At 41.6% G+C, this 20,000-nt stretch overlaps 2 protein-coding genes across 2 annotated transcripts in view; one reads left to right on the top strand and one right to left on the bottom strand.

Annotated features, from left to right (window-relative positions):
- Positions 1-14,214, bottom strand: part of LOC307251821 (mitoferrin-2-like) — a 14,411-nt gene extending 197 nt beyond the window's left edge. The window contains exons 1-4 of the mRNA XM_080029241.1: positions 13,743-14,214; positions 4,748-4,976; positions 4,540-4,596; positions 1-3,216 (exon numbers count right to left, since the gene is read on the bottom strand). The exon at positions 1-3,216 is cut by the window's left edge and continues 197 nt beyond it. Of these exons, the coding sequence (XP_079885367.1) occupies positions 2,624-3,216; positions 4,540-4,596; positions 4,748-4,976; positions 13,743-14,096 (1,233 nt within the window). The 5' untranslated portion in view covers positions 14,097-14,214 and the 3' untranslated portion in view covers positions 1-2,623. The remainder of the gene's footprint in view (positions 3,217-4,539; positions 4,597-4,747; positions 4,977-13,742) is intronic.
- Positions 14,215-15,402: 1,188 nt separating this feature from the next.
- The window catches only part of LOC307252092 (ectonucleoside triphosphate diphosphohydrolase 7-like), a gene marked incomplete at its 3' end in the record, with an annotated part of 17,808 nt that continues 13,210 nt past the window's right edge, over positions 15,403-20,000 (top strand). The window contains exons 1-4 of the mRNA XM_080029660.1: positions 15,403-15,539; positions 16,449-16,559; positions 17,000-17,179; positions 18,907-19,112. Of these exons, the coding sequence (XP_079885786.1) occupies positions 16,552-16,559; positions 17,000-17,179; positions 18,907-19,112 (394 nt within the window). The 5' untranslated portion in view covers positions 15,403-15,539; positions 16,449-16,551. The remainder of the gene's footprint in view (positions 15,540-16,448; positions 16,560-16,999; positions 17,180-18,906; positions 19,113-20,000) is intronic.

The raw sequence follows: 20,000 nt of genomic DNA, 5'->3' as shown, positions 1-20,000 counted from the left end.
GAACTTTCCCACAACTTTTTTTAAATACTTTTTCTCTCTCCCTCTCTCACGTTTACTGAATTTTTTAATAATCCAGGTTATTTTTACCGTTGTTTGCTGCCTTTAGTGGAGCGGCTAAGTCCTTATCTTCATCAGAATCTTTCAGTTGATGACACAAGAGTGAAAATTGGCCAGAGCATGAGTCTCCATGGTGACACTTGACAGGAAAATTGTGCCGAGACATTTGAAATTGTGAATTTGAAAATTTCTCATAGAAATGTATTGAGTTTTTCCCATTAAATTTTAGCATTATAGTGTCAATTGTGGTGTACTTGTTTGTGTGTGTGTGTGTGTGTGGCCTTGTGCAAATTCTGCAACTTCTTTTCTGCTGCCTGTCTTGGCCAGGACTCCCTGTGAGAAGAGTTACTGTAACTCAATGGGACCTTCCTGGTGAAATAAAGGTTAAATAAAAAATAAAAATAAAAATAAAAAAAACATTTTCTTTCTCTATTTTTTGTCTCAATGTTCTTGTCAAGTGACCCATGGAGACTGCTCTTGCCAGTTTTAATCACAAATTGAAAGATGGCAGCACTTATCTGCTCCACTACTTCCCCCATGGCAATTTTGTGCACCTTCGACAAAACATTTTTAAATTGTATCAGCGACAGTCTTTTACAGTATAATTTTTACATACAATGTTAGTTCAAAAAACTTAGCTTGTTAGAGAGAGCCTGGATTCATCTATATTTGTCCATATTTATATATATTTATCTATATATATATATTTTTATGTACAATTCGCTCCTGTTTTATGGCTTGAAAAGACAACGTAACATCTCTATCAAAGGATCTCTTTGTATTTGTGCGTCGATGTATTGCGGCTAACTGAAGGCGTGGGTAGAAGTAATGTTACTACTTCATCTGGGCATCTTGTTTCAATGTCAAAGGCCTAACAAGGAAAAAGACAAAGCTGCTAAGTGTGTGTGTGTGTGTGTGTGGGGGGGGGGGGGGGGGGATTGTTAACCGCGCATAGCAGTGCACTTTTTAAGGAATCCATTTTAGTTTTTGCCCTCATTGTTGAAACAGAAGGATTGTAACTATGAGGTTTAGGTGTTGAATTTAGAGTTTTTAAATTGTATTAATGCTGTATCAGGGTATCAGACTTGTATTCCTTTTTATTCTGTTGGTGTGTGTGTGTGTGTGTGTGTGTGTGTGTGTGTGTGTGTGTGTGTGTGTGTGTGTGTGTGTGTGTGTGTGTGTGTGTGTGTGTGTAAAATATAATATATTTTCTACACAGTTGCTTGGATGTGAATGTTAACACCCCCAAACAAAATTCATATATAATTTTTTAATCCATTGTGTTTGAGTTTAAGGCCAAAAAAAATCTTAACACTGACAAACTGCTCTTTCTGTCGGGGGTTCAGGGGGAAGAGTGAACATTTCTTTATTCAAAACGGCCTCATATGATTTTACCTTTTACTCTAGGGGGCTTCAAATAATGTGTCCATAGTCCATAAATAATTTGCTTTTTGAATGCTAATAGAGGGAGTTTGCCAAATTGAACGCTAAAATGAAAAATAGACGATAGAGAGATTTAGTAAGGTGGGTTAAGGGAACAAGGATTTTAAGGCCCTTTTCTTTACAGATGGGTATGAATAAAACATTTAGCCCAAACCCATCATCTAATAACTAAAGCATTCAAGTCGTCTCCTAGATGTGCGTGTTTCTCCTCGCCTGCTTTCAACTACATCAGACATCGAACCGGGTTTTAACGCATCTCAGTAAACCAAATAAAAGTTGACCTATTGCTCAGAAAGAATCTGAAAATTCTGGAGCATTTCAAACCTTTTTAGATGTTAAGGGAATAATTCAACATTAATAATTCATAATTTTCGGCTTTTTGCCTCGCTTTCCAGCTCAAGAAATGGGTGACAGAAACCGTTCCTGTAAATGTGTGTGTGTGTGTGTGTGAGTGAGTGAGTGAGTGAGTGAGTGAGTGAGTGAGTGAGTGAGTGAGTGAGTGAGTGAGTGAGTGAGTGAGTGAGTGAGTGAGTGAGTGAGTGAGTGAGTGAGTGAGTGAGTGAGTGAGTGAGTGAGTGAGTGAGTGAGTGAGTGAGTGAGTGAGTGAGTGTGTGTGTTCGCTGATCCAGGTTAGCTTAGCTCAAACACTGGTAGTTAAGTGGAGCAGAGCAGCAGGTCAAAAGATAAACTTTACAAACATCATGTGTGTGTTTGTATTCACCACGTTATGTTGCGCTCTATATTTTTACACTTTATGTCATTTTAAAATCAAATACATCAGTAAATATTCGATCCTAAAATGACGTGTGTGTGTGTGTGTGTGTATGTGTGTGTGTGTGTTACAGTGTGTGTGTGTGTGTGTGTATGTGTTACAGTGTGTGTGTGTGTGTGTGTGTTAGTGTGTGCGTGTATGCATGTTACAGTGTGTGTGTGTTACAGTGTGTGTGTGTGTGTTACAGTGTGTGTGTGTGTGTTTTTTCTTGAGCCGGAGACCGAGGCAAACAGTAAAAAATGTTGAACTATGCCTTTAATAAGAAATCAATACCGATACCGTTGATCAGTATTGTGCAATAATCCTAATTGCCGAGACCCAATCCTACAACTTTCTGTTGTTGTTCATTTTCTATTTGTCTGCGTCCCTGTCTCCACGCAACCGTTTCTCGTGCTGGCGCTTAGTGATGATGTATTTGAAGAACTCGTAGACGGACCAGCTGATAGCCGTGGAGGGCATCTGATAGATAACTCTAGCCTGGACTCCTTTGAAGAAAGCGGGCGTCCCTCCCATCCTGTACACTGTCCGAAAGGCCTCGCCCAAGCCCGAAATATGGCGACTACCACCGGCCGCTGTAGCTGCTCCGACGGCGGCCCCAGTAGTGGTGGCTGCCTGGGCTTGGATCACATGTATAGCCTGAGCCTCTTGCGTGTTGAGGAGGGTTTTGCACACATCCAGGGGGGTGGTGACGGAGGCGGCTATCGCTCCGGCTAAAGCCCCAGAAAGGACATGCGAGGTGGGGTTGTACTGTCTGTGCGGGTTGAGCAGCTCCTGGAGGTATTCGTAGGTCATGAAGTGAAGCGCTTGGAAGGGCACGTTCATGGTCAGCTGGGTGGTGTAGCTGCGGTAGAAGGCGGCCGGGCCCTCCTGCCTCAACAGGGAACCCATGCAGTCCAACGTGCCGCGGTACGGGGAGTTAAACATCTGCATTCGCTGCTTCACAACTGGGGGAGAAAGAGGAGGGAGGGGGGCGGGGGGGTTTAGGAAAAAAAAAGAGAAATAAAAGCAAGGTCAGTATATAGGAATGACATTTGAATTTTATTTGGGGAAGCTGTATTTTTAAAATGCATTCGCTGCTTCACATCTGCAATCAGGAAAGGAATAACACAAGGAAAATTACAGTTTAGTTTTAGTTTTTTTAATTTTATTGATTGATTGTATTTGACCATTTGATATAAAATATGAACAGCACTCTGTATTAAAATACATAAATAGCCAGCAGGGATAACACAAACAAGCACAAAGGCTTATTTCCATTGTGGTCCCTGTTTAGTGTAGTTTATAATGATCACATACACACAACATTACATATAACATAAACAGTTAAACATTTAAAAACATAGGTCTCAACTGGAGGAGAACGGGGGGGAGGAGAGGGAATTAAGAATGAAAAACACGAGAAATAACAGAGTGAGGTTTAGTGAAAAGTTCAAATATGCAACAAATTAACATGAATCAAAGACAAATTGGCAGAATAACTTAAAGCCGAATGCTGTAATAACCGCCACTGTTCCCTCTTCCATGGTAAAGCTTTCCAGTAACAAGACTGAGTCTGTAGCTCCACCAAGTGGCCTGATGGGAGAACAGCACCGTCACAGATTTTCTATAAATGTGTGACGTGTGTGTGAGTGTGTGACTATTTTTTAAAGGACCAATTCAAGTTTTAGAACGGACAGGCCTTTAAAACGCTGTTTGAGGGTTAAAGGTGAAGTAAGCGGTTTATTTATGTTAATATAAGTGTTGAATCGCTCTTTATTCATACAGTGATCACTTACATAATGTGCGCGTTTCATAAAGCCGATCTCTCAGTCAGCTGCTTTGCATGTAATCGGCAAATAATATCCAATCACAAGAGAGAACGCTACAAACCGACACCCATGGTCTCACTGCCGGTGCACGCCAGAGCGACAGATGGGTGAATGTTTATGCGCCTACAATGGCGGAGCAGGTAAAAATCCTTCCCAATGTCTGTTTTGATGGTTTTTAATCATGTTTTATCACACTTATGGATCTGAGATGATGCTAGATAACTCGCTGTTTGAAGACCGCAGTGCATTAATGTGGTGACGTAGGGACGAGCGAGGGGACCGCTAACTGCAGTAACTGACAGGAAGTTAGCTTACAGCACTAGGTTCAAAGGTTCAGGATAGAATTAGGTTTAGGTGATGGTTAGTGTAAGGGGCTAGGGAATGCATTATGTCAATGAGTGTCCTCACAAGTATAGCTGTACAAGTGTGTGTGTGTGTGTGTGTGTGTGTGTGTATTACCTTCAGCTGGGTTCATGATGGCGTCGTGCAGCACAGTGGCCATGCAGCCCGCCACTCCTACACAACAACAGATAGAAGATAAAAGTTAAAGCCAATGCAAGAAGATCGAGCTTACTCCCTCCCACGTGTGTGTGTGTGTGTGTGTGTGTGTGTGTGTGTGTGTGTGTGTGTGTGTGTGTGTGTCTGTCTGTCTGTCTGCCTGTCTCACCATTAGCAAAGTGGCTGTTGGCTCCCGGGTGTATGGCGTCGCTGAGAGAGAACTTGATCTTCTCGTAGCAGGCGAAGTAGAGTGCGTGCGCGGGTCCGGCCCCCACAGCGAGCACGTTGACTCCTCTGATGGGCCGCCACACGCCCTCCGTCCGTACGATCTGTCTCAGGGCGTCCATTACGTTCCTGTAACGCGCTGCGGGCTCGGGCTGGAGGCTCTGCATACGGGTCTGAGAGGGGCACAGAGAGAAATATACAATTTGATGATGTTGATCCAGGATATTCTCATTGATAAGTCAACAGGGGGTTTTGTCATACTTTAGATTGTATAGCTAGCAAGGATCTTAGTGACCGCACGCACGCACGCACGCACGCACACACACTTTAATTCAACCAATACAGATGCAAACTTTTCACTACAAAAAACGTCTGTCTGCATTCTAGTCACTAACCACAAACCACCAATGAGTGAATGATAGACAGGAAGTGGTTCAAATATAAATCACTGCATGTCATCCCCCCCCTCTCTATCTCTCTCCATCTCTATCTCCCTATATCACTCAGTACCTCTTCAACTGTCCAATAGAAAAAGTTGAAAATACCTTAAAAAAAAGAATAATCTTTATAATAAGATAACAACACTCCTCTGTTGCCATGTGTATGAGTGAGCAAAGAAAAGAAAAAAATCCAATGCACGGCACCAAGATGTCGCAATCCTCAAACTTTATGTAACATGCAATAAGGGAATTGCCCCGAGACTTCACCCTTTCCTCAGGGTAAATATTTACAGCTAGGAGAGGGAGCACCATGGCTCCTTCAGGCTCTCACACACACACACACACACACACACACACACACACACACACACACACACACACACACACACACACACACACACACACACACACACACACACACACACACACACACACACACACACACACACACACACACACACACACACACACACACACACACACACACACACACACTTCTGGGAAGTGGAAACTCTAATGGAATGTGCCTAGTCATCTACAGTCAATTATATTCTGGTAGAAAGCTTTTTTGTTTCTGCTTAGTTTTTTTTGGAGACGAGACAGAGAGAGAGAGAGAGGGACGGAGAGAGAGAGAGAGAGAGAGAGACAGAGAGAGAGAGAGAGAGACAGAGAGAGAGGGAGAGAGAGTTCAGGCCAAAAACAGGATCAGGTGATAGTGAGCAACACAAAGTTACACTGTACTATATTCAGTGAGAGAACTAGTCTGTAGTCTACTCTGATGGGTTATTCACAGCCACAATCTAATAGTTATATCGGATTTTTTTTAATAAACTGAAATTGGTTAAAAAAAAAATGGAGGTAAGTTGTAAACTTATCTCCAAATTTCAGAGTTCTCCAAAAGGCCTTTATCAGGGATCAAATAATTGGCTCACAACAAAATGAAGCCTTGGAAGTTGATGCAAATATTGGTACATGTTTCCCAACTTTGGTGGAAGACTTCCAAACCCCCTGTCTGTATGAAAGTAGTGTTGGAACAGACTGTGTTACTAGCCTACCAGCCTCTGAAACATTATACGGACAAAACTGACCTGCAGGAAATAGTAGACTGCTGTTATTGTTAGATTAGATGAAAAGAGTAGATAGATTTTCTTTTTACCAGAGTACATTAAGATATCAAAATTAGTAAATTGCAATAAAAAAACTTGTAGGCGTTCTAAAAACTAAAACGTTTGACCAGTATTGCAACAAAAGGGGAATGGAGCAGAAGCAAACAGGAATACACGGTGAAAGGTCGACTTTACTTTACGGATGTTGAAATATGGTCAGAAACTAAAGAACCTTAAGGCCCCGTGTCCAACTAACGCCTTTTTCAGACGTTAAACGCTGGCTGTGCGCTCGGGACGGGAGTGTGTCCACTGAGCGGTTTTTTTAAGCCGTTTTTATGTGCTGGGAGAGAGAACGCTGTGAGCAGGGGAGAAAAAAGCTGATCGTCATCTTGTCCACTGCCTATGTTCAACACTGGTTTCACTGTTTAGACTTAGACTGTTCTCTTTTTAAAAATCGTTACATTTTAATACGAGTAGTCTTATGAAACGGAGAATACTTTTCCACCATCCTCTGTTTGGATGAGCAGCATGAGATAAGGCTGTTTGGACTCTGGGAAAGCACAGCAGTTGGAGTTTGAACGCAAACAGAATGACTTGTGCTATTTTAAAGCTGCAGTCTTCATGACATTAATACCACAAGGCCGCCAGTCACACATAGAACCTCTCAAAGGGAGATGAAGATGGAGTCATTGGCATGTGGTGTGACGTAATGCAAAGGGCAGTGTGTTTACCCGCATAGAATTTTTTTTGGCTGATAGAGAGTTAGTGTGCCCATGCCATGTACAGCATTTTTGGGTAGAAATGTACCTAAATGAACCCCATTTGGGATGAGCCTCTTTTGACAGCCTGCTTTAAAGTAAGGCTCATGGTGTAGTGGTGATGTCACACATGGGCAAACTGTAGGGTTAGACAGTGAGACCATAAAACACTCTTTCCGCCTTTTCTGCACATTTATACTACATAGGATCTCAGAGCTCAATACACCTTCATATTTCCACCGGTGAGGTAGGTCTTTCAACACTGGATGGTCTGTGTGTATAACGACAGACACTATCTCTGCTAATAAAACAATTGATCCCTGACAGCTTCTAATGGCTCTGTCCTTTCTTAGTAACTAATGCATCTTACGTTGATTGGATTTATGGAGTAAGACTGTTAATATCTAGTATATCCACACAGAGCTATGTCTCCACTGTGAACTTTCTCTTTAACATTATTCCTCTGGTATTTCTTCACCCGTCAATCTAGCCTGAAATAAGAAGTGTCATTTATTCTGAACGATTCGTTTGTTTCGGATGCTATTCACGACATGCTCGGGGTTAAAAATAAAGCTGTGTTACATTGTGCTTCGGCAACATTCAAACAGACCGAGTATTATACAAGGAAACAAAATCCCTGAAAAAACCCTGGCTGCGTTCCGAATCGCATACCCTTTCTTTTTTCTATTCTACATACTACATCCGACGATAAAAATAATCTAGTTAGGATGCAGTAGGCATACTATTGGGACATACTTTACTCTCTTATTTCATCATAACATTGCGCCTTGATCTTGCCTCTTGCTTTTATATCCGTCGCATCCCCGTTTGTTTTCATATGGAGGCTTCGTCGATGTTACGTCACTTCACGTGCGCACTGGATTGTGGGTCAGAATCGCCCAAATAGGATGCACTTTTCAACACTAACAATCTTGGCCGCATGAAGTAGGACATCCGGGTACTTCTAACCATCCTAAATCTGGCCACAAGAATCGGGACATCCTAAATCTTTTTTCTACATACTATATAGTAGAAAGATTGCGATTCCGAACGCAACCCGTGTCACTTTCAACAGGCGCCATTTCATATCTATTTCCTCGTAGACCTAAGAAAAAAGAATTCATTCCCTGACAAGTTTTAAATAATAATAACAATAAACTTTATTTAAAGAGCACTTTACAAAACAGTTAAAGTGTGTAACGGATAAAAAGTCAAATTTAAAAGCAAAGGGAGTAAAATGCATGTTATGTACAAATGCTAGATGAAAGAAAAGTAAGTCGGTAGATAAGTAAGTTTGTTTTCTAAGATGGATACCTGTTTCTCTCTAATGTTTGGCTGTGTTTGTGTGAGTGACACCTGTACATCATTCATTTATTAAGCTTAATACTTCTTGTTGCAATGTGTTAAAAGTGTGTTTCCTGGTGGCATAGTGGATAGAGCGTGCCATGTACCATATTGGTTCAGGCCTCTTTGCGGTGGTTGTGGGTTCTAATCCGACCCGTGGACCTTTACTGCAGGTCATCCCCCCCCCCCCTCTCTCTCTCTCCTCATTTCAACCCTGTACTATCTAATAAAGCTTGAAAATGCCCCGCCCCCCCATTGACTTTGATCCTGGCCTATGTAAATTTGGACTAAATCATTTGAGTAAATAGCAACTTAACACCAGCTGAAAAAAAAATCCTTTTGCTAACATGGAATGGCTAAAGCTCTCTGTGTAGGGATGTGTACGCAGGGTGCGGTCGGGACATTTTGGATTATGTCAGACTTGAGTTACAATCTCAGGGTTCGACATAACGTATAGCCCGATGGCCCGGGGCCAGTAAAATCATATGCAGGGCAAGTTGATTGGCCAGTCACTGTCCCGCCCGGGCCAGTGACTGGCCAATCACAGTTCAGTATCTTTTTGTAGACTACATCATGGTTCATTGAAATGCGCGTTCTGAGTCGTAATGAAAGCAGTGTTTATTTAAGACTCAATATAATAAACCTAATATAAAATATATTTTTTAATGAAAGGCCAGTGGACAACCGATGCGTGGGCGTTTTGACAGGCACCGTTGGCAGAGCTGCCTACCGTCCGCCTGCGAGTCGACAAATCAATCGACTTACTCTGCCCCCTTTCTTTCTTTCCACAGCAGAGGTTGAGGCGCAGAAAATGATAACTGCGCTTTTCCTTTATCTGCCGCCGTAATGTTACAATATTTGCATCCAAGCCCCAATGGTAATACAAATGAGAGGCGTTATTTAAACGCTGTGAATGCGTCTCCGGTGATTGTGTCGGTTGTAGACAGAAACGAACGGAGGGACTCCGCTCACTGTACAGTTCGCGCAGTTTGGCACTGTGTTTTCAGGCTCGAGACATTCAATCAGATCGCGGAAGTCTTTCCCATTGAAATCGCTAACGGGGAGAATATCCCCGGTTATTATTTTAGCCACAAACCACAGTTCATCTGCGCGGCGGCTCACTCGCTGGCGAGATCACACGGTGAAACGCTGCTGTGATCGGACGAAGGCATTGTGTGTTTCTAAGGTGATTTAACGTCATAGTCTTAGACGAGCGTTTAACTTATGCTGCATATTTTGCACTGCATTGTTTTTTATCAATAGTTTGAAAAAATGGTCCCACACCGGACTCTTATATGTGAAGCTGACACTTCATGGAGAAGTGACACTCCTGCAGCGCGCTCACGACCAGACGTGAACTCACATAAACGGTGAAATCTCCCATTAAAAAAACGGCATAACCCACTGATTTTCGGATTTCTATTCTATTTTTAAAGTCAACTTGAGCGAAAGTGGAAAACCGGTCATTCGGTCGACACATTCACATCCCTAATGCATATAGAGAAAGTAATAAAAACAGCCTACCACACCACAAAGAATGATCAGACCTTCATCTCTTATTTATTTTTTATGTTTGAACATGACTTCTGCAGGTGAACTATTCATTAAACTGCCCAAATTCAAGAATAAAAACAACCTTCAAACTACTGGACTTTAAAATACTGGCCGACTCTTTCAACATACTTTCAGTTGTAGGCTTCTAATTCAATATGTTTGCCTGGTTTTATATTATGTGTATGAGCAATATCAACATTTCATATAATTAACTAAAAGAAAAATAACCAAATCTAAAGGGAATATCTATACTGTTACAGTATAGATATTCCCTTTAGATCTGGTTATCTTTCTTTATTTTTCTAATACAGGTATTATAATTATTGACACTAAATTATGAAGAAAAAAAAAGTGTGTGCAGGGCCAGTGAAAATATACAAGGGGCCAGTAAAACTCAGATCCACTGGCCCGGCGGGCCAGTAGGAAAAAAAAGTTATGTTGAACCCTGTAATCTGAACACAGATCAAGGAAACACACTTCTTGGTTACATGATTCTATTCTAAAGAGCTGCGAGCAATGAGGAAATAGAGAGAGCACACACACGAGTTTTCTAATGAGACAATTATGAGGAAAATCAGCAATGAGGAAATAGAGAGAGAACACACACACACACACACACACACACACACACACACACACACACACACACACACACACACACACACACACACACACACACACACACACACACACACACACACACACACACACACACACACACACACACACACACACACACACACACACACACACACACACACACACACACACACACACACACACACACACACACACACACACACACACGATAGGAACGGGAAACTAAGATTGTGAAAAACAAGAATTTTCGGTATTGAGGAAGATGTCTAAGAAATGAGAAACTTCCTTGTACTGGAAAGATTTTTGAACCACAACATGACGTAATAAAGACACACACATCCTCCTCCTGTGTGGCTGAAACAATGTCTGCGTTCCAAATCACATACTCTTTCTTTTTACTACACTACATACTAAAGTACAGAAGGGTTTTAGGGCCAAAGAACAGAAAAAAAAAATCAGATAAGGAAGATTTTTTTTTTTTTTTTTTCATTATGTCGAGAAATGTCAAGAATAAAAGACGAATCCTCCAAAATGCTGTTGGAGTTAGTGGGGCATTTATATATTTCATGTTTTATGCATACTACAATTGACGTGCATGTATTGGGACATCCTAAATCTAAAAGGTCATGAGGATTGGAACGCAGGGTCAGTCTGTCTGGTCTGAGAGAGGAACAGAAAAGCACAAAAAGATCTTTCACTTCTTATGGGTAACATAACTCGCCCAGACTCTACAGTACTAGTTTTTAGCTTGGAGTAGCAACACAAAGATCCTTATGTGTCAAACGAGGAACCATTTCTTTGGCCTGAACAAGATCTGACATACACTCACTCACTGGAATATTAAACCATTTTTTTTTATAGATAATTTTTTGGCATTTTCAAGCTTTATTATACAGTACAGAGTTGAAATGGGGAGACAGAGAGAGAGAAAGAGAGAGAGGGGGGGATGACCTGCAGTAAAGGTCCACGGGTCGGATTTGAACCCGAGACCACTGCAACGAAGGCCGGAGCCGATATGGTACACGCTCTATCCACTACACCACCGGAGCGCCCCACATAATTCAGTGTATTTTGCTTTTGTTTCTTGGTACGCACTTTGTAACAGTGTAAAGAAAAGGTGCTTTATAAAATAAATAAATAAATAAATGTTAATGTATTTTAGACAAGTCATTTCTAATTCGACACAATGGCTCCTTGATGAAAACAGGTTTTACAGTGAAAGTCCAACAGCTTTTGGGAAAAATATTGTAAAAAAAAAAAACTGGCGGGGTGCTCCGGTGGCGTAGTGGATAGAGCGTGTATCATATCGGCTCCGGCCTTCGTTGCAGTGGTCGCGGGTTCAAATCCGACCCGTGGACCTTTACTGCAGGTCATCCCCCCCCTCTCTCTCGCCCCATTTCAACTCTGTACTGTCAAATAAAGCTTGAAAATGCCCAAAAAAAACTGGTGTTGAAGTGGAGGGGTGTTTGGACATTAGGGTTTGGGGAGATTAAATTCCCAAGTCTGGAATGAGTGAGTCAGAGTCAGTGTATGTCAGATCTTGTTCAGGCCCAATCATACGTTCCTCATTGCAACTCCAAACTAGTACTAAGTAGTCTTTATGGCGTGTAATGTGTAACCTGAAGCACAGAGAAGTTATGTCCAAATGTCAGATATGTTGGAGAGAGAGGGACCCTACGTACACCACTGTCATATCAACTATCTGAAGAGTAGTAAAACACATAAGAGTTCAAAGCAGGACTCTTAATGTGGGGAAATTAACATTAACAGGAGGGGGGAAATTAGAAAAAGTATCACTATTTAGTTCCCTTAGTTGGTTATCCTCACCAAAAGCGTAGTCATCAAAATACTAATGTTATATATATATTGGTTTAAAGTTACCACACACACACACACACACACACACACACACACACACACACACACACACACACACACACACACACACACACACACACACACACACACACACACACACACACACACACACACACACACACACACACACACACACACACACACACACACACACACACACACACACACACACACACACACACATCTTGTTAATCATCTACTTGTTCTATCTCTTCAAAATGAACTTTCAACATAAAAACCCCAATTTCGTCTCTACAATCTAATGTACAACCCTCTCTGACTGCCAATGAAAATCAGCTTTCATAGCTGTGTGTAAATATCTTTGGTTACATAACCAGTGGTCGTTCTATACCTTGAACCTATAACATTGTTTGACACTGTTTGCTGATGCTATCTAAACCCCTTGCCCACACTTCTTTATGCATATTAATACAATATTCCCCAAGAATGTGTGTTACTAGTTAATGTCTTAATGTAATGTAGCCTAATGTAACTTTATTTAAACAGGGACAGAGTACAAAATAAACATTACCCTTGTTTAGAGCCAAAGGAGAGATGCATTGTACCAGGTTTTAGCAAACTGCTTACATCTGTTAGGAATTCTAACAAAACTTATAAGTTCACTTTTTTACATTAGGCCTATGTAATATGTCTTTAACTGTATGCTTTAAACTGTTAAAAAATACACATATTCATACTGGTGTTCTGTCCCATATGTGCCTATAAATAGCACCCACCTGCATGTGCTGGTTCAATAGATAATATATAAAAGGCTGGTCCCTGTGCTTTCTATGTTTGTTTTGTGATGTTTCAGATGGTTTGAGTGTTCCTTGTTATCCTGTGTATATATATTTTTATAGCTTGTATAGCTAATATGCTAATGTCTTCTCTGATAAATGTAAACAACTCTTTAAATACGCCTTTATATAAAATATTCATAATTTTTAAATAATTTATTTTAATTAAATTAGTTTTTTGATATTTTTTTTTTATTATTTTACATTTTTAAATGTTCAATAGCGTTTTAACATTTCACCAGTTTAGATAACGTTCGTATGGAAGCAGCTGACCTCTGTTTGCACGTTAGCATGTAGCCTAGCGCAGGCTTGTGTTGCGGCCTTCACTAGCTCCATAGACACACACAGTAGATTAGCTAGAGCTTTTACGCAAGCAGCAGTGTGACATAAGCAGCAGTGTGACATAAACAGGGCCTGTGACAGTGGATTTTAACATTACTATCTTTGCTTTTGTTTATATACCTTGACACAGTCGATGGGATACATGACGCAGTGCTCCATGATTCCAGCCACGGACCCTGCGAGCATGTGTGTGCTGGTCGCTGCCCCCTGAGGCAGTCCTTCATAGTCCATTTCGGGCTCCGCAAAGGTCGTGGAAGAGGTCTCCGGCGTTGCTCTGAGCGACACCGGTGCATAGTCCTGTTCCCCCGCTACTCTCGGTGAAAGAGACCCAAGGAATAACCCCCCCGTGGCATCCAGGAGCCTGCCGCCAAACCATCGAAACTCTGCCCCGGCTGCAGCGCCTGAAACACGGCTGTCTACTACGCCCGATGTGTCCACGGACGCTCGCCGTGACATGAACCCCTCGGCTTCCATTCCAAAGTCAGTTAGAAGTCGGTTCAGATTTAGCGACCCGCCGCCCGTTGGTGTAACTGCCTTCCCGGTGGTTTTTAAGTGGATGTCCCAGGCCAGGGGACCGGGGGAAAGTCTTGGCGGGTCGCTACTTCTGAGCGGCAGACAGCTGTGCAGAGTTCCGAAAACCGGGAGTCAAAAGCGGATGGGACTTCGGTGGGTTTGTCAGTGAGTCACGCAAAGAACTGAAGCTGATTGGACAAGGAAAGCTGTCAATCATTGGCGGCTCCTCTAATTGGCCAATAAGGTCTTGTAAAGAGGCGGGCATTTGAAGTGGGCGGGATTTTAGTGTGACGTGTGTGAACGATTTTGTAACAACGGGAGGTCACGTTTTTTGCGGGAAGTGTTTTGAAACCCTGTCATGAAACGAAACTGCAACAATTATAACGCTACTGAATAACAACAAACCCTGTCTGATTTATGATACATTTTCTTCTTAAAAATATGCAGAAAATTCATTTTTAAGACCTGTAGGCCTACATAGTATTTTGTTTTTATATAGAAACGAAATAAAGGCTGTTTCCAAAACCTTTTCTGTAAAAGCTTTGGACTATAATATGTTGTAAAAATTAAATACATGTTTTAACCCTGGTTATCCATCTTCTAGATTTGTGATTTTTCAAGAGATGCAAACGTAGACAAGGCAGGGTAATTTTATCAATTTAGCACCATTCAGACATGGAGCAAATCCAAAGTGCTTGATGTGGGTTGAAAATACATAAAAAATAAAACATCTTAAGAAAATTTTAATTTCAAGATGGCCTAAAAGACGAAAAAAGACGCAAAAACAACCAAATAAATAGAGATAGGTCTAATAATAGTAGCATGTAGTAACAGATATAAGACCACTTTGTATTTAAAAGACAATAAACACGTAGTTTGATATTTCCAAAGTTGCATATTTATTCAAAATGTTTGAATAAATTGCAATGCAAAAAAATATCGTTTTAATTTAAAGTAATCAACTGTTAAAGTGTCATGATAACAGGCCTATCTATACATTACAAGTATTACCCTATTCACTTGTAGTCCGAGTTTGAGAGTCAAACTTAGAGTTTATGGTGTTCTTCATGTCACTTAGTTTTTTATAACGATGTTCCAGAAAAAAAACAAAAAAAAACAAAACATAAATAATTAAATAAATCGAATTCGAAGGCTTATTTCGGACTTTTCCGTCCAGCCCCTGAACGCAGCGGACGCTCTCTACTCTTTTTTGATGACGTAGCCGACCCGGTGGACCGGATGTCAGTTGGATTTTCCGGTCTGTTCATCTTTCGGCTCTTTAAAAAAAATAATCTCCGGCTAGCTACAGCGAGAGGAGGACACATTTTAACACCGTTTCTGTCGACAGGACGACTAATATCAGGGTCGGACTGTAGTGTCATGGCGCTGGACAGGCACATTTAGGTAGGTTACGGTCCATGGTTACGGACGGTTGTATCAGAGTGATAACATATGGATAGCAGCAGGCTACACTCCGTTTGTACAGCTACAGTGTTTGATAACTCTCATACTGTATCATATTAGTAGGAACTCTTGTTGCTAGTTTGGAAAATATAGGCTAAACAAAACATAGGCCACTCTGTGTGCGTTGTAGGCTATATTCCATCCATTTTTGTCTAGCTATTCTGGTTTCTATGGTTTGCCTATATTATATAACTGGGAATTAAGCCAGGTTCACTCTTCCAGGGTTGCTGAGTAGATCCTTAAGAAGTCTTAAAAGACATTGGATAAGCCTTAAGGCAATCAAAAAATATAAGGCCTTGATTGATTGATAGGCTATTATAATATTTTTAAATGTATAATCTTTTAGAAGTCTCAACAATCACAAGATATGGGGAAGTGGTAGGATTTAATCAAAAATCGATGTCGTTTTTTCTCAACAGTTTTTGTTTCTTTGTCAAATTGGTCTTTGATTTCATTCCAAGTTGCATTCTTAAAAAGTCTTAAATCTAACTGGTCTTGAGCTGTAGTAACTCTGCTGCTTCTACTTACCTGCAGCTTAAAATGCTCTGTGTCAATGGTAAAATAAACACTAAACATTAACACTGTTTAGCAGTATTGTATTAGGCTAGTAGCAGTATAATTCTGACACCCTTTTCCACTTTCAAGTCCCATCTCAAATAACACATCTTTTTAAACTGGCATTATATTCCGTCTACTCATTGTCTATCATCCATTTCACGCCACCTGTGTAAATGTGTCTTGTTCTTTTTTTAATTTATGTATTTTTTTTGTACTTTTTAGCGCAATTAAATACAATTAATTCATATTATTATTATTATTTAAACATTTCTTTCAATTATTTCTGTGCAGGCAGAAGTACGAGTCTCCACTGTGGACCAGGATCCTAATCAGACTGCCGGCACCATGAGCTGACCACTGTGACATCTTGGATTGTTTTTAACCACGTCGACATATGGCCAGGTAATAATTTACACTGATAAAAGCTCTGCTGTTCAGTGCACGGTGCTTCATAACGTCAACTGTGTAGTTAATATGTAACACCATAGGGAGAGATTAAAGGTGAAGTCAGTGATTCTGGAGAAGGCTTGTTGTCAAAATCTCTTATTTTTTTTCAAATCAGTGAATATCTCTTCACAATCTGCTACCTGTCTGTACACTTTGTGCACAAAAAAAGCTTTGTAAACTGGTATACAAACAAAGGGTATGTTAACAAAGGGGGCCTACCGTAGCTAGCAGCATGCCCGTTTACAGAGCCTAGGCTGTGTACTAACACTGGATTTTTTTCTCTACGTGGACACACACAGTACATACAGGTAGTGGATCGATCACACACACACACACACACACACACACACTCAGTAATATTTCAATGTCCCCCCCCCCCTCCCCCCCCTCTATAGGATCTCGTTCTCGTGCCTGCCGGCCTCCTGGTACTGCAGTGTGTCCCTGCTGTCTCTGGGCTGTGCGTCCCGACAGCGGCTGCTGCTGCTGCTGCTGCTCTTCATCACCTCCGCGCTCCTCCTCATGGGAACCTACCAGAGACAGCTGTGGGGCCCGCACAGACGCACACACTTCAACAAGTCAGTTTAAAACACACATTCACTGCCATCGGTTTGAATCTGAATTTAGAGATGTTAAAAGTGTATTATTCATGCTTCTTTAATTAACGTAGCAGTGTTTTTAAAGCCTAAACTGAGCCTCATATGGGACGTACCAGAGACAGCTGTGGGCCCCGCGCAGACGCACACACTTCAACAAGTCAGTTTAGAGATTAGTTTTAGAGATTATTCTTTATTGTCATTTCCAGGCTTTATTTGATAGTACAGAGTTGAAATGGGGAGACAGAGAGACAGAGAGAGAGAGAGGGGGGGGGGGGGGGTTTACCTGCAGTAAAGGTCCACGGGTCGGAACCTGCGACCACTGCAACGAAGGCCGGAGCCAATATGGCACGCGCTCTATCTACTCGCACAGACGCACACACTTCAACAAGTCAGTTTAGACAACAACACACTTGGTGTGGGTGTGTGTGTGTGTGTGTGTGTGTGTGTGTGTGTGTGTGTGTGTGTGTGTGTGTGTGTGTGTGTGTGTGTGTGTGTGTGTGTGTGTGTGTGTGTGTGTGTGTGTGTGTGTGTGTGTGTGTGTGTGTGTGTGTGTGTGTGTGTGTGTGTGTGTGTGTGTGTGTGTGTGTGTGTGTGTGTGTGTGTGTGTGTGTGTGTGTGTGTGTGTGTGCGCGAATGGGTGAATGTGGTAAGAATTGTAAAGCGCTTTGGGGCTGAGAAAAAATCGGCTAAAAAGCGCTATATAAGTCAAGTCCATTTACCATTTAGACACATTCACTGATCATTGGTGATATAACACATCTCTGTACAAACATGATCTTTAGAGGCAACCTGGCCATTGGTTTGAACCACATTTAGAAATTTTAAAAACGTGTTAAAGTGTATTATTCATGCAAATTTAATTCATTATAACGTAGCAGCATTTTCAAAGCCTAAACTGACCCTCATGGGAACCTACCAGGGCCCGCACAGACGCACACACTTCAACAAGTCAACATAAAGGTCATATTGATAGATGTTACTGGTCCATACCATCGTCCCTACGCCATGAATATGAATTGTTTCACACAGCTCCAACACAGTGAGGTGCAGAGGTTTGCTTCCCCACAGACTACACACACCAACACAACATATTGACGAGTACATAACGTTCTTAGGATACAAGAGAACCTTTAATCTTTACGAGTCATCTCCATATCTCTACCTGTCCTTGTTTACTAAAGGAAAAGCACCTGTAGTCGCTCTCACATAGTCACTCTGTGCCGTCTGGATTCAGAAACACATTTGATAACGACTAGCTCTGTTTACAAGAGACTTTAAAAATGTGTTCTGGTTCACGTAACAGCCAATCATATGCACTGAAGAAAACATTAATATTTGGGTTAAAAAAGCATACAGTCAACATGAGTCAACTTTATAATGGATGCTTTTTAAAGGAATACTTCACCCATACGAGACCGGCGTTCTATCATTATAGAATCGCTATTATACTGTAATATAATGAATGAGGTTTTTCTTCCCTCGGTCTTCCCTTGGCCCAGCTGTCCTGTTTATCATAACAGGATATATAAAACACTTTTTCTGCCTTTTCTCAGGCTAGGATGAACAGATTTCTAAAATGTTTGCACATTAATACTACATAGGATCTCTGCTGTACAAATCAGCGTATTACTCCTCACAATCTCCCAAAGAAACATTGTTAAAACCCATCGTATGCTATGTAAACAAAGGACATTTCCCCCGTCCAGGTACCTGTCCATGGCAGAGTCTATGGAGGCCACAGACGTCCTGAACGCAGCCCTAAACTACGGCATCGTGGTGGACTGTGGCAGCTCGGGCTCCAGGGTCTTTGTTTACTACTGGCCGCCCCACAACGGGAACCCCCACACGCTGCTGGACATCAGGCAGATGAAGGACCGCGACCACAAGCCCGTCGTCAAGAAGATCAAACCTGGTGAGAGGGGGAATGGAGCAGTTTGTTGCAGTAGTACCATAGATAGTAAATAATATGGATGTAGCTTCCGGGCTGACCTCAGTTATTCACACGGCATCCAATAATCCTGGTTTGTGCGCGTCACCATTTTGTGAGGGGGGAGGGAGATAGCTGACGTATACCTCCGAGGCAAAGTGAGGGACAACGGGCGGAGAGCTGTCACTCAAGAGATCGCGCCGATACATTTTAACCTCCGATAAAATAAAAACTAGCGTGGTCCGAAAAAATTCAGTGTTGTCATGGAGATATGACCTAAACATACAGACTAAAATGGTTTTGTGGCCCAGGCTGTAAATAGGTTTAATAAGACTTTGAAAACAGCCTGTTTAACAACTGAGTCAATGAGAGATGGCTGTCTTCTGCTTCCACCCCCCTAGTGGCATTTCCGGGTTACTACAGTTGTGGTCACTTCCTTATTGGATGCTGGTAAAAATGGCTGAGGTTGGGGCTTGAGTAGTACATTTATTGTTGTGTATTTTCGTCACATGTTATCATTCCTTTCTTCTAAAACTTGTCTAAATCAAGTGTGTGTGTGTGAAGTTTGTTTCATTTTTAACAGCGTGACGTTAAAGTGGCTGCTGCCGCTGCTCACGATTTATTCACAAGGTGCAATTCAGACGGGTGGACAGATGGTGAAAGGTTAATTACTCATACAAGAGAAAACGTAAAGGTGGAGTCAGGGATTCTGGAGAACGCTTGTTGTCAAAATCCCTTTTTGTAAAAAATCAGTGAAAATCTCCTCACAATCCGTGTGTGTGTGTGTGTGTGTGTGTGTGTGTGTGTGTGTGTGTGTGTGTGTGTGTGTGTGTGTGTGTGTGTGTGTGTGTGTGTGTGTGTGTGTGTGTGTGT

Source organism: Ammodytes marinus (assembly GCF_949987685.1).
Source record: "Ammodytes marinus genome assembly, chromosome: 6".
NCBI classification, from domain to species: Eukaryota; Metazoa; Chordata; class Actinopteri; order Uranoscopiformes; family Ammodytidae; genus Ammodytes; species Ammodytes marinus.
The sequence above is the reverse complement of the archived record's forward strand: the minus strand, read 5'-3'. Positions and strand labels throughout refer to the sequence as shown.